Source organism: Notechis scutatus, unplaced genomic scaffold, assembly GCF_049901735.1.
Source record: "Notechis scutatus isolate UNSWTSFEM ecotype Mainland unplaced genomic scaffold, rNotScu1.2 NSCUSCF19, whole genome shotgun sequence".
Classification (NCBI taxonomy): Eukaryota; Metazoa; Chordata; class Lepidosauria; order Squamata; family Elapidae; genus Notechis; species Notechis scutatus.
In genome coordinates, this window is record NW_028263146.1 from 405,221 (window position 1) to 429,553 (window position 24,333).

The 24,333-nt window shown below is 48.1% G+C and overlaps 1 protein-coding gene across 1 annotated transcript in view; it reads right to left on the bottom strand.

Moving 5' to 3' along the window:
* Positions 1-5,203: 5,203 nt before the first annotated feature.
* NRTN (neurturin) overlaps positions 5,204-24,333 on the bottom strand; it is a 63,768-nt gene continuing 44,638 nt past the window's right edge. The window contains exons 3-4 of the mRNA XM_087948764.1: positions 19,831-20,086; positions 5,204-8,448 (exon numbers count right to left, since the gene is read on the bottom strand). Coding sequence (XP_087804890.1) covers positions 8,000-8,448; positions 19,831-20,059 — 678 coding nt within the window. The 5' untranslated portion in view covers positions 20,060-20,086 and the 3' untranslated portion in view covers positions 5,204-7,999. The remainder of the gene's footprint in view (positions 8,449-19,830; positions 20,087-24,333) is intronic.

Here is a 24,333-nt window from a genome sequence, read left to right on the forward strand (position 1 = left end):
TCCCCCTTCCCCCCCCCTCCCCAGCCTCCACCAAGAACCCCACCGCAGGACCAAGCCGGGGCTGTCTGTTCCTCTTTCAAGAAATCCGAGATTTATGGGACTCCAAAGATGCTTAATAAAATATTTACAGAGTGCGGCTTTGAATAGTTGAGTTCAGTCAACCTTCCCCTCCTGTTCCTGCTGCTGTCAGGGAGGCTGGGTGGCAGGCGGACAAATGTAAACGAGCGTTTTTCCATTCCGCAAAACTGAGATAAATCTTCGGGCCTTTCTAAAACTGTTTTCTCTCCCTTTCCTTTCTTTCTTTCTTTCTTTCTTTCTTTCTTTCTTTCTTTCTTTCTTTCTTTCTTTCTTTCTTTCGTTCTTTCTTTCTTTTTCTTTCTTTCTTTCTTTCATTCTTTCTTTCTCTTTCTTTCATTCTTTCTTTCTTTCTTCTTTCTTTCTTTCTTTTTTCTTTCTTTCTTTCTTTCTTCCTTAAAAAGGGACTGTCCAATCATTTTCGAAGGGTCTTCTTGCATTACGTTCTTATGCAACCCAAGCTTCTATCTAGTCCTTATATTTTATGGGTTTTTTAAAATCAGAATAGAGCTGGGAGGAACCCTGGAGGTCTTCTAGTCCAACCCCCTGCTCAAGAAGGAGACCTGGTAGCATTTCAGACAAACGGCTGTTCAGTCTCATAATAGAATAGAATAGAATAAGAATAGAATAGAATAAAAAAAAATAATAGAATACAATAAAATAAGGAATGGAATGGAATGGAATGGAATGGAATGGAATGGAATGGAATAGAATAGAATAGAATAGAATAGAATAGAATAGAATAGAATAGAATAGAATGGAATGGAATGGAATGGAATGGAATGGAATGGAATGGAATAGGAAATGAAATAGGAAATAGAATAACAGAGTGGAAGGGACCCTGGAGGTGTTATAGTCCAACCTCCTGCTTAGGCAGGAAACCCTACACCACTTCTTCTTAAAAACCTCAAGTGATGAAGCACCCACAACTTCTGGTGGCAAGTTGTTCCTCTGGTTAATTGTCCTCGTTGATTGGAAGTTTCTCCTTCATTCCAGGTTGCTTCTCTCCTTGATTACTTTCTATCCATCGTTTCTTGTCCTGCCTTCAGGGGCTTTGGAGAATAAGTTGACCTCCTTCGTCTTCATTGTGGCAGACGCTCAAATATTGAAATACTGCTATCCTGTCCCCCCTACTCTTCTCTTCTCTAGATTGGCCATACCCAAATCCTGCAGCCGTTCTTCATATGTTTTAGTCTCCAGGCCTTTTAATTGTCTTTAAGTTGCTCTTCTCTGTACTTTTTCCAAAGTCTCAACATCTTTTTGGTAATGTGGTGACCAAAACTGGATGCAGAATTCTAGGTGTGGCCTTACTAAGGCTTTACAAAGCGGTACAGATACTCCACGTGATTTTGATTCTGTGCCTCTGTTTATACAACCAAGGGTCGTGTTGGCTTCTCTGGCTGCTGCCGCACACGGCTGGCTCCTATTTAAGGGATGAGCCATGGTGGCGCAGTGGTTAGAGTGCAGTACTGCAGGCTACTTCTGCTGACTGCCGGCTGCCTGCAATTTGGCAAATCAAATCCGGAGCCCAGGGAGGCCGTTTTCGCCCTTCCGGAGGCCCGAGGAAAGCCCCCAGAATCTGGGGAGGGTAAAAAATGCCCCCCATCATGGTGCAGTAGGCCGAGTAGGCCATGCCCACCCAGCAACCAGGCAAAAAAGAACCCCTTGCTAAAAAATTTGAACCCCACCCCTGATTTTACCTGGCAGTTCAAATGCATCTCCGGTCCTCCAGTCTGGAGCAAGTGATGGCTTGCAACAGCCCTCCGGCAGGAAGATTGTGTTAGTTGCGCCACAAAGTGGGAATCCACACAAAGGAACTCTTGTCTTCATTAAATCATTCTTTTTTTTTTTTTAATTAATTGCTGTCCTGCCTGCTTTGGATATTCACCACACAACTCGTTTGTTTGTTTTTTCAAGGCATTTACTTATTTTTACTTTTCGAATGCATACTGCTTTTATTTTTTGCTCAGAAGGAAACCAATGAAAAACCCAATGACAAAGCAAGAGGCGAAAGGCAAGTGAACTTTGGTACCATTTTTTGTGCAATAAATTAAAAAAGGAGAAAAAAAGAAGAACACAAGGAAAAGCCGGAAATTAAGAAAACAAAACAGTCCCGGAGAGCTCAAAAATGCACTTTGGACGATACCTAAATAAATATATCATAAGTTAAACGTTGAATAAATAGTGTTCATCTACAATAACAGGCAGAGATTATCGCATCAACTTCTTAAGCCAAACACAATGAGAAAGTTTAGGACAGCCCACGGATGAAACGAGAGCTCCGGATTGGTGGAATAAAACTAAGGGACAGCTGTCAATTTTGTAAGGTGGGGAGAAGTTTAATGTTGTGGTTTGCCGGCAGCCTGTACAGACGACAGCGGAATCGGACAGTGGGGAAGAAAGGGGATCAGTCTGGAGAGGACTCGGACGAGGGTCCTGCATCCGATGCAGGGATGGGGCCAGGACCATCTGGGAGTGGGGTGCTGCCTTTGGAGCCTTCAGAGACTGGCAGCAGCAAGGCAGAGGAACGAGGGGAGCCTGTTCTCAGTGCGCGTACGTGCAGAGCTGCTAGAAGGTGAGAGCAGCTGAAACAAAAGGGGCCACTCAGGAGTAAGGCTGAGAGGTCATGGCCCCTCCCATAAGGGATAAAAGTCAGACCTCAATGACGAAACCTTTGCAGGAAGCAAAGTAGTTTGACAGATTCCGAGTCCTCCTTGAATCTCTTATGTATTCTGGTTTTTTTTTCTGGTACTTCGGTTGGGTTCTGTTATAATTAATTGGATACTTCTGTTTTTGGCAGCACTTCACAGCACTGAAAGGCGTGTGCTTATCTTGGGGAACTGTTTATCATTAGTTCTGGCTGGGAATGAAAGTAATTCCCAGTGTTGGGGCAATAAAATAGGTTTTGCTTTTAAACAACCTTGATATTAATTCCATTTGACAAAGCCTGGGTCAGAACAGTCTACATAGGCAGAAGCAGTGGTGAAATGCTACCGGTTCAGCTTGGTTCAATCGAACCGGTTGTAAAAAAAAAAAAGCTCCGACGATCAGCTCAGAGGAGAAAGAAAAGGGCAGGATCGGCCCTCCCAACTCCCCCTGTGCTTTTCTGTTCTTTATCCCCTCCGCTGATTGGCGCAGCGGAGCCACAGCTGGTGCGTGGAAAGCTGCACGTGTGCATGCGTTAGGTGCGCCATCACCGAACCGGTAGGGAAACTGGTAGAATCCCACCACTGGGCAGAAGAGGCCCGGGGTCTGGGGCCCCACCAGACAGAGATGTCAGGGGCTTCCAGCTAAGAAAACATCTCCCTCATAGGTAGTCCTTGACTTGCAATCATCCGTTTAGCGACCGGTGGAAGTTACAACACTCAAAAATTGACTTACGACTGTTCCAGCATCCCCCCGTGGTCACCTGATCAAAATTTGAGGGCTTGGCAACTGGCATCTTACTAACAACTTATGAGGGTTGTTAGTGTCCTGGCCAACGGTCATATCATCGCCCCGAGTGACCTTCCCGGAGAGTTTCCCACTTGTTTTCAGGCATGTCACATTTTGCAGCGTTAAGTGTGCTCAAAAGTTGCGGCGTTCCTTGGGGATCACAACGATATTTTTTGGTCCCTTTAAGAGAATTTAGGGGTGCTTGGTAAGCAACTGCGTAAATAACGTAACTTTTTTTAAAAAAAACCATTTGGTTGGTTTCGTTTGGGGGAAGCCAGATTGGCTGAGCTGCTGCTGTGATTGGCTTAATGGCCGTGGCCAAAAACAGTCGTAAAATGAGATGCAACTTAGTTAAGCACCTTGCTTAGTAACATGAATTCTGGTCCCCGTCGTTGTTGTAAGTCGAGGACTACCTGTAGACAAGCTGGGATGGGAAAGGAGATCGCTGGGGAACAAAGAGAGAACGCTGGCGCTGGCCTCCTCCATTCATTCCTGTCCATACCTGCCCCACAGATTCTTCCAAGGGGAGCCCGATTTTGGGGGTGAAGGGAAGCAGCTGCCCTCTGACTGCTCAGGATGCTCTCCTCCTTTTCCTGGGGGTCAGTCAGACCCCTATGCCCCCTAGGAGATGGAAGACCCACCCTGGGGCTCTTGCCAAGCACCATCCCTGTGGCCGCTCTGTGGGTCAAGCAGGAAAAAGGGACAAGCCCAGGAAAGGGTCAATGCTGACCCTCCCACCCACCCCACCTCCTTCTACCTCTGCTTCACCCCACGGTCCCCAGAAATCCAGAAAGAATTTGAGGGGGTTAGGGGCCGGAAGGAAAGCCCTCCTGATAGCGGAAGGCGTTTTTATCGGGGGGGTTGTTGCAAGAGGAAAATCTCTGGACAGGTGGGGAGATGAGGTGCTGAGAAGACGAAGGAGGTACCTGGGGGGGCTTCGCAGGCAACAAGGCTGGCTAGCCTAGGTGGGGGAGGGCTCTGGGGCAAAGCTTCCAAGGAAGAGAGTTAGGAATGGGGCCCTGCCCAAGGGAGGGAGGAGGGGTGGAGGGAGGTCAGCTGGATGGGCCCAGAAAGGTTGCGGGCACAGCCGCCAACCTTCCAAGACCTTAAAGGGCTTGGAGGAAAAGGAAGCCAGTTTGTGCCAACAGATGCCCATCAGCCCTGGCTTGGCACATGTCCAGGTGTGCCTAGACTACACTCCCCTGGCAGAGGAGGATAGGTTCAGCAGTCTAACATCCCAAAGGCAGGAAGCCGAGAGAGAGAGAGAGAGAGAGAGAGAGAGAGAGAGAGAGAGAGAGGTACGTAGGTAGGTAGGTAGGTAGATGGCCAGATGGATGGATGGATGGATGGATGAACGGAAAGACAGACAGACAAACAGACAGGTCGGTAGATAGAGACAGATGGATAGAGATAGATGATAGATAGATAGAAAGGAAGGTAGATAGATAGATAGGTAGGTAGGCAGGCAGGCAGGCAGGAGGATGGATGGATAGATGACAGAGCTAGATGATAAACAGATAAAGATAGAGAGATAGATGAGAGACATAGATGATAATCATAAAGATAGATTACAGAGACAGAGATGATATAGAAGATAGATTAGCTGATATATAGATAGACAGACAGACAGACAGACAGACTGATAGATAGACAGACAGAGATGAGAGAGAGAGAGAGAGAGAGAGAGAGAGAGAGAGAGAGATGGCATGATTTCAAAAGGGAAGCCCCAGGACTGGATGGGTTGATTCTCTCTATCCAAGAAATCCAGGTGAGGGATCCAGGTAGGCAGCACACCAAGATCCCGCCCACAGGGAGGAAAGCGGGTCTCCCCTCCCCTCCAATGCAGCTGACGCAGTCACCCACAGGCAGGGAGTGTCAGAGCCTTGGGCCCAGTCCCGGTGTACCAACACACCCATGATGACACAATCAGGAGTGTCCACTGCTTCGCACACCCAGGCAGCACCCAATGTCCCCAGGGAAGCATTTCTCAGCCCGTTAATCCACAGGGAAGAAACGGGCCTGGGGACTCCTGAAGAACCCCCCAAATCCTCTTCCTTGGCTAAGAAGGTGCTCCACGGAAGGATTGGAGAGCAACCCCCTGACCTCAGTGGGGACAGTGGGGCAAATGGGCCCCTCTCTATTCCAAGAGGCTAGTCCTCATGGACTTCCGGACCCAAACCCTCTGAGGTCCAGGACTGGTGGAATCCATTCACAATGGGATGCTTTTTCCCCCCTGGCTCGCAAACTGCCAGAGAGGCAAAGGTGACTGGCATTGCCATCCCCGATTGCCCGAGAAACCCTGTCAGAGCCCCGGGAGGGGGAGGGGAGTCTTGGCAACATGGGTTCTGGGTTCCAGAAGGACGCCACCTCTGTGGCAGAAAGTCATGGACATAGCTGGAGACCCCAGGGGCCCGTCCTTCCTTCCTTGCGCCTAGCAGGACCTAAATCCGAGAGCCCCTCTTTCGTGCCCCCACCATCTTGCACCCCCCCCAATGGGGGAGGGGCTTCATTCATCATTCACGTTTGTGAAAGGGGGCAGTGAAAAAAGTCAAGATGGCTGCCGTGCCCGCACCATGGGAGAAAGAGGAAGCGAGGAGAGGACAAAAGGGATGGGGATTAGGATCGGGCGAAATCAGACCTCTCTACGTTCCTTCCCTTTACTCTCCGTCTATCCCGCCTGTAATTCCTTTGGCCGGTCGTGACGGTGTGTAAAGTTAGCGTGATTTCCTCATCTGAGGTTAGGTGGGAAAGGGATGATGGCGATGAGGATGCTGAATCTCATTATCTTGATAAATGGGAAAGGAAGGGAAGGGCTATTATACTGAAATGTTGGGAGGATTGGTCTTCAATCCAAGGGTCTTGTGAGGATCAGGGGAAAGATGTGGGGGAGGGGTTGGGCTTGCAAAGAAGGTTGAGGGGGGGCACGGGGGGGGGGGGTCTCCGAAGGGCTGCCAGAATGCAAAGGATCCGGACTTCTCAGAGGCTCTCAAAAGGTGAGGGTAGAATGAGCGGGGTTAAATTTCAAGGATGCAAATATGGATTAAATGGGCCCTTGAAGATGGGTGGACTTCAACTCCCAGAATTCCCCAGCCAGGCCAGGTGACCACTCACCTTCAAGGCCCCCATGGTTGAGAAACACCCGATTAGATTGTATGGATTTAGATTTAGCGTATTCCCTGGAGCTTTTCAGAGACCCGATAATCTCCGGTGAGTGGACTTGATGACCTCAGAGGTCCCATCCAGCTCTTTGCTCTATGACTTTCAGCTCAGCGATGGAGAAGGAGTCACTTGCATTAATAGCAGCAGCTCCTGAGAAGAGGCAGTGAGAGCCTCACTCTTGAACACAGAACATCCATGGCTGAAGGGTTGGGTTCCCTCCCCAAGGGTAGGCAAGGCAACCAGGAAACAGACTTCCCCTAATCATCCATACCCTCTGGGATCCCGAAACGCCAGTCCTCTTTAGTCTACACCCCCTAAAAGCAAACTAAGTTACTGGTCCTCAGGATCTATCTGCACCCTAGGGCTTTTTGGAACAGCTGCCTCGTGTTAAGCCCACTCAACTGGCCTCGTCTTAATGCGGGATGTTTGGCAGGAGTATCTCCCTCGCAGCAGGCCTCAAAGATTGAACCCGGGGCCTTCTGCCATTCCCCAACGGGCGATTTGTGTCTGAACGCCACACCGATCTTCGCCTCTTAAATTCAGCTCTGCAAACGTGCACAAAACCTGCTTGAAACAGGCCCCGTTAAGAAGTTGGTGTCCTGCACGGTGCCTGTACATTAATATAACATTACGATCATCATCTTGATGACGCAAGGGAAGAATTCCACAACCTGTTAGCCTCTTTCCCTGCAAGTCTTTTTTTTTTTTTTTAAAGAAACTCTTGGCCTGCCAGACAGGAATTGGGGCCCCGCTTCGGTTCCCAAATGGAATCACTTAATGGAGGACCTCCCAGGCTTCGCCCGTGGAGACCCTCAGCGGTTGCTCCAAGATGTCAGCAGACACAATCTGTCAAAAACCAGAGGCGAGACCCCTTTCTCGTGCATGGAAAGCTGGGAACGAGTGAAGTGCTCTAGTTTTTCTTTCTTCCCATCCACACAACGTCAGTTCTGGAAAGCCCCTCCTCTTGTAGAAGCCGAGAATGCATGTTGGTCAAGACTGAAAAGGGCAGCCTTCGGTCCAGTACCTCATCATCCTTCTGGTCAGAAGGTGGAAGTTTTTAGGGGAGGTCCCAAATACAGCCACCTCTGCTCCCCAGCTGCTTGGCGTATCTTGCCAAAGATGCTGTTTCCTCAGCTGTTAAGTCCTTTGGCCCTGTGCCTCCATCACCATCCTTAAGGTAGACCTTCCAAGCAGTTGTCCACGTCCGGTTCTCTCTCGTCTGCTCTCCTTCGCTTCCCTACTTGGAGGTGCACCCTGGCTGGTACCCCCACGGGTGCAGCCAAGGGAGATGGAGATTCTCTTCCTTCTCGTTGGCGTTTCCTCCTCCTGGTCACACGCAGCCACATTCCTTGGCTGACACCTCATTGACGGTGTAGTATCGGTTCCCCGTGTCCAAGAACGAGACGTCGTCGTCGTACGACAACGGCCTGCAGCACGGACGAGCTCGCACCTTCTCCTTGCGGATCTTCCTTATGCTCCGCACATGTTTCAGGGAGACGTCATAGTTCCGCACGGCCGACTCGCAGGTCCCGCTGCAGTAGCGGAAGAGGACTGTCTCATCCGAATTGTAGCCCAGGCCCAGCTCGCTGATGGTCACCTCCAGCTCCTTGAGGGAGCAGGGTTTGTGGCGGGCCTTGGCGCGCTTCATCCGGTTGCCGGCTTTGGCGAAGAGAGGCAGCTCGTGTCCTCCCGAGTTCATGGATTGGCTGTAGCGCTCAATCAGGGTGGAGATCAGTTGGTGAATTTCCCCCTCCGTGTAGCTCTCAAACAAAGTGCTGTCTGAAATTAAAAGAGGGGGAGAGGTCAGCAAGGGGAGAGAAACGTGGGCCCGGGGGCTGCCTCTCCTGAGGGAGCTGCATTGGCTGCCAATTCAAGCAGGGGTGGGCTGCTGGGGGGTTCGCAGCGGGTTTGGGAGAGCCCCCAAACCCCCTCCCAACGATCAGCTGTTCCTAGGATCAACCGAGCTGGGATTCCCCTCGCTGTCTTCCTGCTTCGCCCAGGAGGCTTCCCTGGAGCCCAGGAAGGGAAAAAATGGAGGAGAGGGCACAGCACCACCACCCCGTGCTCCATTTTTTGCCTTCCTGGGCCCTAGGGGAGCTTCCTGGGAGCCAAAACGCCCCCCGGGAGGCTTCCCTGAGGCACAGAAGGCCCCAAAAATGGGGGGGAGGTGCTGCAAAAAAGAAAAAGAAGCCACGCCCACCCAGTCACATGGCCTCACCCACCTAAGCCACGCCCACAGAACTGGTTGTTAAAAAATTTGAATCCCACCTCTGCTGAGGATCCCTTTCTGGGTCCTACCAGGGTACCAGGGGTGGGATTCAATTTTTTTAACAACCAGTTCTGTGGGCGTGGCTTAGGTGATGAGCGCGGCTTGGTGGTCATGTTATTAGCTGGGCGTGGCCAGCTCAATATCACTCACATCGAGGCATGCATCTCCTCACCTGGCCTCTCATGACTGGGGATGCTGCAACAGTCGTAAGTGTGAAAAATGGTCCTAAGTCACTTTTTTCAGTGCCATTGTAACTTTGAATGGTCACTCCACACAAGCAAAGTACCAGCAAAGGAGGGGGAAAAAAAACTCCAGAGAAGTTCCTGAGACGGAAAGTCTAGTCCTGCCAAGAATGTAATAAAGGTCAACCGAGAGGCAGTTTCTGTAAGCAACCCCAGAATGTTTCCTTCCTGCCTTCCTTACAGGATTAGCCCAGTAAAAATTTCTTCTAACAACCGGTTCTCCGAACTGCTTAGAAAGTTAACAACCGGTTCTAGCGAATAGGTGCGAACCGGTAGAATCCCACCCCTGCAGGGTACATGACGTCCTACCAGGTCAGATAAGTGGGGGTGCTCCTAGCCCCCACCGTTTTGGGTCAGCTAGGAAGTCATCCTTTTCCATGGCAGCCGCTGCCCCATGGAAAGCTCCGCCCCCTGGGGTTTGGCAGGCCTCCCCTCCCCCCACTCCCCGCCTTCCATCAAATATACAAACTGACAGCAGCAAAAGCCCCTGTGGTCCAGCGGTCGGCTGAGATGCTCCATCCTCCAGACCAGGGTTGTCCCAAAGGGGCTTTTTTTTCGAAGCCACTGGACTTTTCTTGTTTTTTTTTCTTTGAAGGCTTCATGAGAAGCGAGACGTCTTCCAAGAAAAAAAAAAGCAAAAGCAAGAATGTCCAGGGGCCTCCTGAAAAAAAAGCACCTTTGGTATAATGTTCCAATGATTTTGCCCTTTGAATTCTGATTTTTGTTTAGCATTAGCACATAGACTTCTATACTGCTCCGTAGTGCTTTTACACCCCTCTCTAAGCGCTTTACCGAGTCGGCCTCTTGCCCCCCAACAAACTGGGTCCTCGTTTGACCAACCTCGGAAGGATGGAAGGCTGAGTCAACCTTGAGCCGGTCAGGATCGAACTCTTGTTTGTGAGGAATGAGTTAGCATGCCATACTTCATTCTGACCAAACCGCCACCACGGCCCTTCCTTCCTTCCTTCCCTCCCTCTCTCCCTCCTTCCTTTCCTTCCTTCCTTCCCTCGCTCCCTCCTTTCCTTCTGCACCTCTATAGCTATCTGGTTTGGTTCTGCAATCCAACAGGACAGACAGACACCAGAGGATAATTAAGACTGCAGAAAAAAAAACATGGCTACCAACCTGCCTTCAGTCAAGGACCTGTATATTGCACGAGTCCAAAAGAGGGTTGTGAAAATATATACAGACCCCTCACATCCCGGACATAAACTGTTTCAACTCCTTCCCTCAAAATGACGCTATAGAGCCCTGCAAACCAGAACAACTAGACACAAGGACAGTTTTTTCCCCGAACGCCATCACTGTGCTAAACAAATAATTCCCTCAATACTGTTCAACTATTTACAAAGTGTACACTACTATTACTGTTAATCTTCTCACCACTCCTTATCACCCATCCCCTCCCGCTTGACTGTTTCCTAGTATGATTTGATTGTTGATTGTACCCTATGACTAGCATTAAGTGTTGTACATTATGATTCTTGATTCTTTACGAATGTATCTTTTCTTTTATGTACACTGAGAGTATTTTCACCAAGACAAATTCCTTCTTTGTCCAATCACACTTGGCCAATAAAGAGATTCTATTCTATTCTATTCCATTCCATTCCGTTCTATTCCGTTCTATTCTGTTCTATTCTGTTCTATTCCGTTCTATTCCATTCTGTTCTATTCGTTCTGTTCCGTCTATTCCGTTCTATTCAGTTCTGTTCTGTTCTATTCTGTTCTATTCCGTTCTATTCTGTTCTATTCCGTTCATTCCATTCCATTCTATTCGTTCTATTCCATTCCATTCTATTCCGTTCTATTCCGTTCTATTCCATTCTATTCCGTTCTATTCCATTCTATTCCGTTCTATTCCGTTCTGTTCCGTTCTATTCCGTTCTGTTCCATTCTATTCCGTTCTATTCCATTCCGTTCCGTTCTATTCTGTTCTATTCCGTTCTATTCCGTTCTATTCCATTCTATTCCGTTCTATTCCATTCCGTTCCGTTCTATTCTGTTCTATTCCATTCTATTCCGTTCATTATTCTATTCGTCTATTCCGTTCCATTCCATTCCATTCCATTCTATTCTCGTCATTCCATTCCATTCATTCCATTCCATTCCATTCCATTCCATTACATTCATTCTACCTTCTTTCCTTCCCTCCCTCCCTCCTTTCCTTCCTTCCCTCCCTCCCTCCCTCCCTCCCTCCCTTCCTTCACACGCCAAGTGCTGGGGATAAGGCGAGCTGAGTGCCCATGAGAGGTCTGACTTCGTGCCAGGGTTTTGTTTGCCTTTCATGTTTTAATGGGCTTCGTTTTATAGGGGTAATATGGCTTTTATGGTGCTTTGACTTTTCATTGGGAGCTGCCATGGGCTGCTTATATGAAATGTGGCTGCATTAAACCTTTTAAAGGAATAAATAGATCCTAATCTGTTTATTACCTAAGGCTAAAAACATTCTTGTGTGTCCCAATGAGGCTTCAGGAAGAAAATGGAAGCCTCGTCATGATGTCATTTGTTTAGTGGCCATTCCAAGTTACAACGCCCTTCCCCCCCAAAAGGGACTTACGGCTGTTTTTCACACTTATGACCGTTGCAGCCTTCCCCGTGGTCACGTGATCCAAATTCAGGCACTCGGCCACTGACTCATAGTTACAACAGTTGCAGAATCCCTGGGTGGGGGAGGAGGTTATGCAATTTCCCCCTTTGGCAACCATGGGGAAGCCAGATTCACTTAATGACCGTCTCACTCGCTTCACAACGGGCAGGGATTCCCTTAAGAGATGTGGCGGGAAATTGGGACAAAACTCGCTTAACGACGGTCTTGCTTAGCAAGGTAGATTTTGGGCTCGGTTGTGGTCGTAAGTGGAGGACTGCCTGTGTCTGTGAAGCTGGGACAGGGTTCTTTACCTGTGTACAGGCTGACCAGTTCTCTCTCTGGAGCGTGTGAACATATGCGCATGCAGGCATTACAGATCGTCCTTGCTTAATGTCTGCTCTGTTTAATGACCATTCAAAAGGTGGATGGCGCTGAAGAGGCACCGTTATGACCATCCCAGCATCCCCACAGTCGTTGAGTGATCAAGGTGGGGGCTCTGCCACCTGTGCAGGTAATTAAATCCAACTCTGAAGGATTAAGGGGCCTTTCTGAAAGGTTGTAAGTGGAGCGGAACTATTCCATTCAGAATAGAGCTGAAAGGGACCTTAGAGGTCTTCTAGTCCAGCCCCCCACCCCCCAAGCAGGAGACTGTTCACAGCATTTCAGACAAGGACTGTCCACAGTCTCTTCTTGAAAACCTCCAGTGATGGAGCCTCCACAACTTCTGGTGGCAAGGCTGTTCCGCTGATTTACTGTTCTTACTCTCAGGAATAATAGAATAACAGAGTCTAAAGGGACCTTGGAGGTCTTCTAGCCCAACCCCAATGGCATTTCAGACAAGTGACTGTCCAGTCGCTTCTTGAAAACCTCCAATGATGGAGCTCCACAGCTCCAGAAGGTGAATTGAATTCCACTGGTGAATTGTTCTGACTGTTCGGGATTTTCTCCTCTAGTTCCAGGTTGCTTCTCTTCTTCCTTCGTTTCCATGCGTTGCTTCTTGCCCGGCCTTCAGGGGCTTTGAATAAAAGAGTTGGAAGGGACCTCGGAGGTCTTCTAGTCCAGCCTCTCTACTCAAGAAGAAGACCCTATATCAGGGTCTCAGGGGCTGCCCCAAAGAACAGGCAGTCAAACTATTTCTCCCCAAAAGCAATGGAGGGCAGGAGAAGAAGCAACGGGTGGAAACTAATTATGGAGAGAAGCAACTTGGAATTAAGGAAGAATTTCCTGACAGTCAGAACAATTAACCAGGGGAACTGCTTGCCACCAGGAATTGTGAATGCTCCAACACTGGAAATTTTTAAGAAGATGTTGGATAACCATATGTCTGAAGGGGTGTAGGGTTTCCTGCCTAGGCAGGGGGTTGGACTAGAAGACCTCCCAGGTCCCTTCCAACTCTGTTATTCTATTCTATATCATTTCAGAGAAGTGGCTGTCCAGTCTCTTCTTAAGAGCCACCAGAGCACCCACAACTTCTGGTGGCAGGCTGTTCCACTGGCGAATTGTCCTCACTGTTAGAAAGTTTCTCTTTAATTCTAGGTTGCTTCTCTCCTTGATGAGGTTCCACCTGTTGCTTCTTCTCCTGCCCTCAACTGCTTTGGAGAATAGCTTGACTGCCTCTTCTTTGGGGCAGCCCCTGAGATATTGGAAGACTGCTATCCTGTCACTCCTAGTCCTTCCCTTCAATAAACGAGACACACCCAGTTCCAGCCGTTGTTCTTCATATGTTTTAGCCTCCAGTCCCCTAAAATCATCCTGGTTTATTTATTTTATTTTAATTTTATTTTATTTGTCGATCGCCTACAAGATAATAGGTATAAGTGTAAACATGAGTAAGAGTACAGGAAATAGGTACAAATAAATGGGGACAATAGGACAGGGACAGGAGGCACGATGGTGCACTTATGCACTGGTCGCTTTTTCTCTGCACTCGTTCCAGAGTCTCAACATCTGTTTTGCATCGTGGCGACCAAAACTGGATGTCATATTCCAAGTGTGCTCTTACCAAGGCATTATAAAGAAGTACTAAGACTTAAGACTGTCTTACTACCTCTTTATAATGACTTAATACTGTGTGCAGTTGTTTCGCTCCTCAAAGTCCATAAATTCTTCTGATCTACTGCACAGAACTCCCTCCGTCCTCCCAGGGGAGCTGCTTGCAATATATGAGGATGCGTAATAAGCATGAATAAACATTTGACTAATCCCATTTTAAAGGCCAGCTCAGCCCGTGCAAGTGAAGACAGTTATGACTCTGGAATCTGAGACAGGAAGGCTGGTCACCAGCAACCGCTTACTCAAAGGCAGACATCCCCTTCGGACCAAATTCCCATGAAATGAGTCAATCTGGATAATGTCAACCAGTGGAAGCTTCCTACCCATCTTTGTGCGCACTAATGTGCTGGACGCTTCATCCATCCCATTATTTTCTATTTCCAAGCCTTGCATGTTTGAGCAGCAGGATACGATAGACACAATCAAAATCACCAGGAAGTCTTAGCACCGCTTTGTAAAACCTTAGTAAGGCCGCACCTGGAATATTGCACCCGGTTTTGGTCACCACAACATAAAGACGATGTTGAGACTTTGGGGGAAATGTGCAGAGAAAAGCAACTAAGATGATTGAAAGCCTGGAGGGTAAAACATATGAAGAACGGCTGCAGGAATTGGGTTTGGGCAGTCTAGAGACAAGAAGGACTGGGGGGTGGGGGGCATGATAGCAGCATTCCAGTATTGGAGGGGCTTCCCCAAAGAAAAGGGGGTCCATTTATTTTCCAAAGCACCTGAAGGCAGGAAAAGAAGCAATGGATGGAAACTAGTCAAGGAGAGAAGCAACCTGGAATGAAGGAGCAACTTCCTAATGGTGAGAGCAATTCGTCATTGGGGTGACTTGCCTGCAGAAATTGTGGGTGCTCCATCGTTGGAGGTTTTCAAGAAATGACACAGAGGCTCCTGCTTGAGCAGTGGGTTGGACCAGAACAGGGGTCGCCAACCTTTTGGACCTCAGGGACCACCAAACCCATCATTTTAAATCCCGCGGACCAGAGACCCTGGGAAAATCCCCAAAAAAGTCTGCAGGAAAATCCCCCATCCCGTTTTCCTACCGATCGATTGTTCTTTATTTGGGATCGCAGGATACCGTCTCCAGCTCCGTTCTCAGGGGGAGAGAGAGAGAGAGACTTTTGGCTTCATGCAAGGAAAGCAGCAGAAGCTGCAGAAGTCTTTCTTTCTCTCCCCCCAAACTCCGCCAGAAAGGAGCCTTTGCTGGCGCAGCCTCTTGGAGCAGGAAGCCTTGCAGGGTCCCAAAGACTCATTTCTGGCAGAGTTTGGGGGAGAGAAAGAAAGACTTTGGCTGCTTTCCCTGCGTGCAGCCAAAAGCAGAAAAAGAAAGAAGAAAGAAGCAGCCTGGTGGCCAGGCCAGGCGCGGGGGCGAGTGGGGCAAGTTCCCCCCCTCTGCTCTTTCCCCCTCCCCTCACTACTTTGTGTTGTTCGCAAGTCAGGCTACGCAAGCCTTGTGTTCCCATGGGCCATGTGGGCGGTGCAGCCTTGTGTTTCTGTGCAGCCTGGATTAATTGCTTTGAGGGGAACATTTCTCTGCGGACACCAAAATTTTCTCATGGACCATCAGTGTTTCCCAGTCCACTGGGTGGTGACCCCTGGACTAGATGACCTACAAGATCCTTCCAACTCTGTTGCTCTATTATTCCTGAGAGTAAGAACAGTACATCAGTAGAATGACCTTCCTCCAGAAGTTGTGGCTGCTCCATCACTGGAGGTGTTTAAGAAGACACTGGACAGTCACTTGTCTGGAATGGTCTAGGATCTCTTGTTTGAGCAGAGGGGGCTGGACTAGAAGACCTCCAAGGTCCCTTCCAGTTCTACTCTGAATTGAACTGTTCTGTTGCCCTTACAGCCTTTCAGGGGGGCTCCCTAATCCTTCCAAGTTTGATTTAATTTCCTACATAGATCCACCCTAATCAACCGCCTCTCATACGAGTCTCATTCCTACACAAGCGTACAATTAAATCCAAATAAAAGCCCACCACAAATCGCAGGGTGGGGGGGAAGCCAAATGTATCCCAGCCTTTGTTTTCTGCTCAAACAGCCGCAATTCCAGTTGATCCTTTGTTCCCGCTGACTCGGGAGGTGGGTATCTGGATTTAATTGCAAAAAGGGTTATGGGGATTAGCCTTCCACAAAGCAGTCAGTTGGACTGGATAGTCTTTCCTTGCGGCAATCTTGGTGCGATTAACTGATTATCTCTGTTTTAGATGTCTGTTTCCTTCGGAGAGAAGCGGTTTCAGAAAAGTGGGTCTTCTATTTTAATGAAAAGGGGTGACATGATATCATCATTCTAATATTTGAGGGGCTGCCCCAAAGAAGAGGGGGGTCAACCTAATTTCCAAAGCACCTGAAGGCAGGTTGTAAAAAAGGTGTTGAGACCCTAGAGCAGTGGTTCTCAACGTTCCTAATTCCGCGACCCTTTAATACAGTTCCTCATGTTGTGGTGACCCCCAACCATAAAATTATGGCTCGTTTCCTAAGGCTATCGAAAAGATGTGTTTTCCAGTGGTCTTAGGTGACCCCTGTGAAAGGGTTGTTCGACCCCCAAAGGCGTCGCGACCCAAAGGTTGAGAACCACTGCTCTAGAAAGAGTGTAGAGAAGAGCAACAAAGAGGATTCAGGGACTGGAGACTAAAATATATGAAGAACGGTTGCAGGAACTGGGTATATCTAGTTCAGGGGTCTCCAAACTTGACAGCTTTAAGACTTGTGGACTTCCACTCCCAGAATTCCTCCTCCAGTCATGTTAGCTCAGGAATTCTAGGAGTGGAAGTCTGCAAGTCTTAAACTTGCCAAGTTTGAAGACCCTTGGTCTAGTTTAATGAAAAGAAGGACCAGGGGAGACAGGATAGCAATGGTCCAATACCTCAGGGGTTGCCACAAAGAAGAGGCAGTCAAGCTATTCTCCAAAGCACCTGAGGGCGGGTCAAGGAGCAATGGATGGAAACTCATCAAGGAGAGAAGCAAACTAGAATGAAGGAGAAACTTCCTTAGCAGTGAGGACAATTCACCAGGGGAACTGCTTGCCACCAGAAGTTGTGGGGGCTTCATCACTGGAGGCATTTAAGAAGAGATTGGAGAGTCACTTGTCTCAAATGGTATAGGCTAGTGGTGGTTAACCTTTTCGGCACCAAGTGCCAAAACAGGAGCCAGCACACGAGCATGCGCACCGGAAACCGGAAGTTTACTTTCTCGGCACACTCATGCACGCCAGCCACCTGGTCTTCCAGTTTCTAACAAGCATGTGCACACAAAGACTAGCTGGCTGGCGCGCACATGCGCTCAGTGGAGCTGCTGGTTTCTAGCGCTCCTGCTCACATGAAGACCACCTGGCCAGCACGCATGCACACGCTGGATCGCAGAAGAGCAACAGGAGGCTGGCATGCCCAGAGAGATGGCTCTGCATACCAGTTCCAGCATGTGTGGCATAGGTTCGCCATTCACAGGTACAGACTCTCCTGCGTGGATGTGGTGGTTGGATTAGAAGACCTCCAAGGTCCCTTCCAACTCTGTTATTGTGTTTTGTTCTGTTCTAAATGTCCACCTTTAAGAGAGATCTTTTTTTAAAAAAAATCAGCTGGAATATCAGGGAACCGCTAATCCTTGTGGACCTACTGTGGTCACAGGTGGTGTGTCCAATGGTGTGCATTGGTGTGAGAAGCTGCAAATCGTGCACCCCTTTGACTTTCTCAGCATGCCAACCACAGTGCAGATTGCCTCATGCGTGAGCAGACAAGATAATTAGGCACATAGGAACAACGTGAGGTAAATCTCAACAGCATGCAGGGCAGAGAGAAGAAAAAGGCGGGAAAAGAAGAAACTCCCCCTTTACACCCGCAGCAACCAATCATAATGAGGATTGCCTCATACATGAGCAGACAAGATAGTCAGGAACACAGGAACATCATGAGGTAAATCTAACCAATATACAGAACACACAGAAGAAAAAGGCAGGAAAAAAGGGAAACTCCCCCTTTTCACCCATAGCAGCCAATCATAGCGCAGATTGCCTCATGCATGAGCAAAGATAATTAGGCACATAGGAATATCGTGAGGTAAATCTTAATGATATACAGAGCACAAAGAAGAAAAAAGGCGGGGGAAAAGGGAAACTCCCCCTTTACACCCACAGCAACCAATCACAGCGCAGATTGCCTCATGCATGAGCAGACAAGATAATCAGGAACATCATGAGGTAAATCTAAATGATATACGGAACACACAGAAGAAAATAGGCGGGGGGAAAGGGACGCTCCTTTAAACCCATAGCAACCAATCATAGTGCAGATTGCCTCATGCAGATTGCCTCATGAGCAAAGATAATTAGGCACATAGGAATATCGCCCCACTGTGATATGAAAGTATAATATTAGTGCGGCCCGCAGGGGAATGGACCTCTGAAGGAAGTCCGCCCGCCGTTCCTCGTCGTGGCTTCTTCTCCACCCTGAACTTTAACAAGTCCAAGTACAGGTCCAGACTTACTGATGATCATCTTCAAGCCATACTGAGGGTCTCAAGTGCCTCCTCTCTCAAGCCAAATGTGGCTCAGATATGTGAGAGGAAGCATTGTCAAGTCTCTGGCAGCAAGGAGTAAGCTGGAGAAGCCATGTTCTGAGGAACTGTTCATGATCTTCATTCAATGTTACATTCATGTGTTCAGGACAGTTCATGTATTGGAGAAATCATTAACTGTTGATGACATTTGAGGATATTTTTTTAACAACGTTTTTTATGGAATCCCTTATGCGGCCCAGCCTCACCCAGACTCTGCCTCCAGCGGCCCCCAGGTAAATTGAGTTTGAGACCCCTGATCTAAATGATATACAGAGCACACAGAAGAAAAAAGGCGGGGGAAAAGGGAAACTCCCCCTTTACACCCACAGCAACCAATCATAGTGTAAATAGCCTCCTGCATGAGCCAGCACTCTCCAACCAATCAACTACAACTATGTGTTCTGGCCCATTGTATACTGTTCTGGCTACTAAATTATACAGCCTAACATAGACCAATAGCCTGAGTCCAAATTGCACTTAAGAGTACATGTAGTCTTCAATGTACGACCATAATTGAGCACAAAATCTCTGTTGCTAAGTGAGACATTTGTTAAGTGAGTTTTGCCCCACTTTACGCCCTTTCTTGCCACCAGTGTTTACTTAATCCTTGCTACAGTTGTTAAGTTAGTAACATGTTAGTCAAGTCAGCCTGGATTCCTCATTGACTTTGCTTGTCAGAAGGTTGTAAAAGAGGATCACATGACCCCAGGACACTGCAACCATCATAAGTACAAGTCAGTTGCCAAGCATCTGAATTTTGATCACATGACCATGGGGATGCTGTAATGGTTGTAAGTGTGAAACGTGTCATAAGTCACTTTTTTCAGTGATGTTGTAACTTGGAATGGTCACTCCACAAACAATTGTAAGTTGAGGACTACCTGTAGAAAATGAGCTGAGATCAGGCTACCTCCAGTGGTGGCATGCTGGCGGTTCACACTGGTTCTAGCGATCTGGTAGCGCTGGTCAGCAGTTGGCCCCGCCCACCTGCCCCCGCCCTTTCCTGTCCTGTATTTCCATCCACAGAACCAGTAGTAAAATATTTTGAATTCCACCACTGAACCCCTCAGAGTGGGATAAAACCAGGGGTGGGATTCTACCAGTGGGCCCGGTTCAGGTGAACTGGTAGCTCTGAAGATCAGCTGTGAGCAAACCTGTTTCGCTCCAACGATTAGCTGTTGGACCCACCCGCCTTCCCCGGCTCTAATCTGTGCTGTATTTCCAGGTCTTCCAGCTCAGCTGCTTCACGCGTCAGCTGTTTTGCACACAAGGCAGAAGGTGAGTTGCAAATGCCGCACACACGTGAAGCACGCACTCACTGAACCGGTTGTTACACCGTTTGAATCCCCGCTCTGTCTAAAACCTCTTGGATGCGATGTCCCCCACTCCTGGACACACCCATTGCACCAGAGAGAAAAAAAGGAAGATCGGACACAAGGACTTACACTGGGAGATCAGCGACCTGCGGCGTCCCAGCTCCCGTGGAAATCTTCTGGATCCCTGGGCCAACAAGGGAGAGGAGGAGGAGGCGTCAGTGGTGTCAGTTCTGGAGAACAGCGACAAAGGGAAGGTAGCGGATTTGAGGCTCCAGCTGAGCATGTCTCTACAAACCAAAACGGAGAGCATGGAGCCGAAAACCATGGTGCCTATGGCTGCAAGCTTCCATACCTTCATCTTAGACCCAGTCAGGACATTGGAAATCTGGAAGACAGTCAAAAGCAACAGGCTTTAATTCCACCTGTCTTCCCCGAGGATGTCATGTCTGCAGAATCCAAAGAGGTTGCATCCTAGAGTTGACTTTTTTCTCCACCACTACTCTATCCTGTCAAAGGCATGCTCTGTTAAGAGTCTATGGTGGGCAGAGCCAGCCGCCTTCCCTGCTGGAAAATGGTGCCATGTTTTGCAGAACACCTGTTTTAAAAAGGACTCATTTCATTTTCCCAGGCTGTCTATGCCCTTTCACCCTGACGAATGTTAGATTCTGCCTTTAGCACACCGGCATATAAATGAAAACATGCATTTATTCCTTGCCCTCAGTCATTGTACATGGCTTCCTATGGCTTGATTGTTACGGCCTTATGAAACTGCTGAAAACTACCCAGGAAAGATTTTTAACCCAGGTTATACTGTGTGTGTGTGTGTGTGTGTGTTTCCAAAAAGTCATAACACTTGTAAAAAAAATGTAAGGCTTCAATTGCAGGGTTGTGGCTTCCCATTTTGATTTTTTTTTTTTTTTTTTTTTTTGTGACTTGTAGAAGCAATTGATAAAGGCCAATAAAAGAAAAATAAATAAATAAAATGACTTGGGTTTTTTTTAATGTACAGACAGTTCTTTACTTACTACCACAATGGAAACCAAAATTTCTGTTGTTAGGCAAGGGAGTCGTTAAGTGAGTTTTGCCCCATTTTATACCTTTTGTCTGAATTTTGTATCACTTTACCCCAGTTCACGTAGTTTTGTATGCACTGTTAACATTTCCCCATTTTGCACACGATTTTCCTTAATACCATCCATTGTAGGTCTACAGGAAAGTTTTACAGTTATACAGTGGAACAATGGGACAACTCAGGGTGGCCGGCTGGGGGTGAACACCCAGGGGTGAGTCCCTTGCTACTGCCAAGTCACCTCTGCCAACTAAATGCCACTGAGTCATTGTGGGACAACTCAACATAGGCAATTTTCCACGAGGACAACTTTCTGTGGGTTCCCAGATGGAGAGCCAGGTGGGCAGGTTGGCAAGCGATTGGGCGAGTGGGCAGAGCAAACAGCGGCAGCGGCGGGCTTCCCATTTTCACACTGCAATGTACAAGGACACACATTCAACTTTGCAGCTATTAAGATTGTTGGACGAGCAGGCACAAAAACAGCCAGGGAAGCGATTTAAGCCTGGGAAACGGACACCCCCCCTCCCCCGTCAGTCAACAAGAGTGCTGATTGGCTGCTTTGCTTAGCCTATCAAGTACTTAGAAGGTGGGGGCCGGGCAGCACAAGCAAATGACAGCCAATGGCTTAAAAGCCAGCCACCAACACAACGCAATCAGAATATAAAAAAACCCACATACAACACGCACCATTTGAATACCACACCTCGAATTGCTAGAGAGAAGTTCCCCAAAGATGGACTACAACACGAGTCCAGAAACTCAGAAGACTGGTCCTAGTAACTGATCCAGACTGAATCCTGCATTTTTTGCATTCCCCACTGCCATTGCCTCTATGCTGAGTTCCGGGGTATTCCAAGTTCAGACCATTCGGTGGTGGTGGCAGAGGACAGGGCAGGCAGCAAGGAGGATTTGGTGGATGGGAGCTTCCTGTGGGGGACGTGAAAATGGGAAGCCCCTGGGCGCCGTGGTCACTGTGCCCATGTCAGGGTTCAGAGTAACACATCCACCAAAAGCAGAATTCCAAGGCAGGAAGACTTCTCAAAGGATGTGATGACCCGGGGCGTGGCACAAAGGCAACACAGTCAAATAAGAAGAGTCCCTTTATTATCTCCAACTTTGCCCCCATCGTCCAGGTTACCTTCTGGCTGGAGAAAAATTCTCCCAGGAACAGCCTTTGACTGCAGAAAATGAAGTCCAAAACATGGGCCAACTTTTTTTACAATGAAAAGGAGGACACAAATAAATTGAAGAAAAAAAATAAAGCCACTTGCGCATGGCGCACTCTTGCGCATGGCGCACTCTTGCGCATGGCGCACTCTTGCTCCTGGCACACTCTCTCAAAACAATTCTCCTGTGTGGAGCGCATGCGTCTCATAATCGCGTCTCGCCGCACTGTACCGAGCCTTGACGAATCGTCATGTCAAATACAGATACGTCACATCTCGCACAACGGATCGGATCGGCATCGATCAAATACGGAGATTTACAGATTAGTCTGCAAATATCAAAAAGGAGGATATATGTAGGAGGACACTTTTTGAGAGAGGGCAGAACTTACAAAAGGAGGACTGTCCTCCCTAAAGGAGGATAGTTAGTCACCTTATCAACGCAAACTGTCACTTTAAATCCAATCAAACCAAACTGAAGTAATTAGCTTGGCAGGGCAGGAGCAAGAATTTCAGACTTGAAGGCATGGCAAAACTCACACAGTTGGGAAGATGCCAGGAACACAGATAAGCAATGACAACACAAGATAAAGTCACATTTGCTCCCAACAGCTTGTTGCACGCAGCCTGCCTTTCTTATAAACTGTGTTCCCAGGTGTGCCTAGTGAAGGGAATCAGGGCCTTTTCCTCCCACGCAACCCATGCAACCCATTGTTCTCTTCTCTGTTTCTCCCTGCGTGCCCTAGGATGAAGAGGCGGTGGGCCTGGGTCTTCCTCTGAACTCCCGCTCCCTTGTTCTACTTCTCCCCTGCTCTGCCCAGCTGGACTTTGCCCTTTCCCCGTTTCCTCCACAGCCAATGGAGCCACACTCCCACTTCTTGTCAGCTGTTCGGCTTCCTCCTCCTACAGACTCCGATAGGGGCATGACAAAGGACATGTTTGTTGGACACATCATATTGGCACAGCTAGTGAAAACCAACTCTAAAGTTTCCTGCAGTTTTCCCCCTAGTTAAAAGAGCAAATATTTCCTTCCCCAGGTGTCACCAATCACATTGTCCAATGAAGGTAGCTGGGAGGCTGCTTGGTCACTCCTCTCCACTTGCCATCTGTTGGGATGACCTTGGTTCCCACAAGAAAACTTTTTGTTTTGACTGATAGCCGGTCTATCTGCTTCCTCCCCTCCCTCCCCACTTTCAAAGATCATGGCAACTATGAGGTAGGGAACAAATGGCTTCAGCCAGGTCAGCTGCAGAGTTGACAGCCCACCTGCTCACTCACTTGCCTGCCCAGGTCTCCATCCAGACACCCACAATGAGTTGTCCACACAACGAACTGCCCATGTTGAGTTGTCCTGCAACACCTTGACAGCATCAGATCCCGCTTCTATGCCCCTCAGAGTCGCAGAGAGTTGGGCAGGGTAGAAATGTAATGAACGATTCCAATTGTGACTGTTCCCAGAATTTTATGGCATCTTTGCACCCAACAAAAATGCCATTGTCCCACCAAAAATGCAGTTTTGCATTTCCCAGACAGAAATGCATCCTTCCCCCCCCCCCCCCCCGTTTCAAACCTGAGCGTAAAATTCAGAAGAGGGTTAAGCCTGGTGTAACATAGAATAAGACACAGAATAAAAATAACACCTAGCCTCCATATAGGTAGTCCTCAATTTGTGACTACACTCAAAACAGGGTTTCCATCACTAAGCAAGGCAGCTGTTTTCAAGTTTCAAATTTTTATCAATTGATCAACATAGTTCGATCGTATTTTGAAAGCAAGGCAGTTGTTTCGGTGAATTGTGCCTGATTTTATGACTTTTTCAGCATGGTTGAAATCATAAAATCCAATCTGGTGACCCTGGTGAGGGTCATGATTTAGGATGGAAATTCTGACCTCTATTACAGTTGTTAAGTGGAGGACACCCATGTTGATCCAGCTGGTCTACCTTGCAGGCCCGTCGCAAAGAAGTAAGGGAGGATATTGTTCACAAATGGAAAAAAAAAGGCTAGGAAAGGACTTTTGTTTCAGCTCCTTGTTGCTTTTCTTTTCTTCTTTTTTTCCCCCTTTTCAAAACAGGAGTGTTCTGGTTCCTTTCTTCCCCAATCTGCCACTTTAAGGGGAAATGGTTTTTCAATTTTAATGTGCTCTGACATATTGTTTCCTGCCCTAGGGGTTATTTAAGGAAGTATTTTGATGTGCTTCAGTTGCTAAGAATTCATGAGCTCAGCCCCCCTCCCGCCCCCCATTTAGCCTTGAGGGAAAAAGATGGAGGGAAGCTGAGCGGCTCCCTTTCTGGCCAGATCTGGCGCCTCTTCCTCCGAGTACAGAATTCAAACCTCAGGAAGGCGCATTCAAACTGAAGGTGAAGGTGAAGGTGAAGGTGAAGGTGAAGGAGGAGAG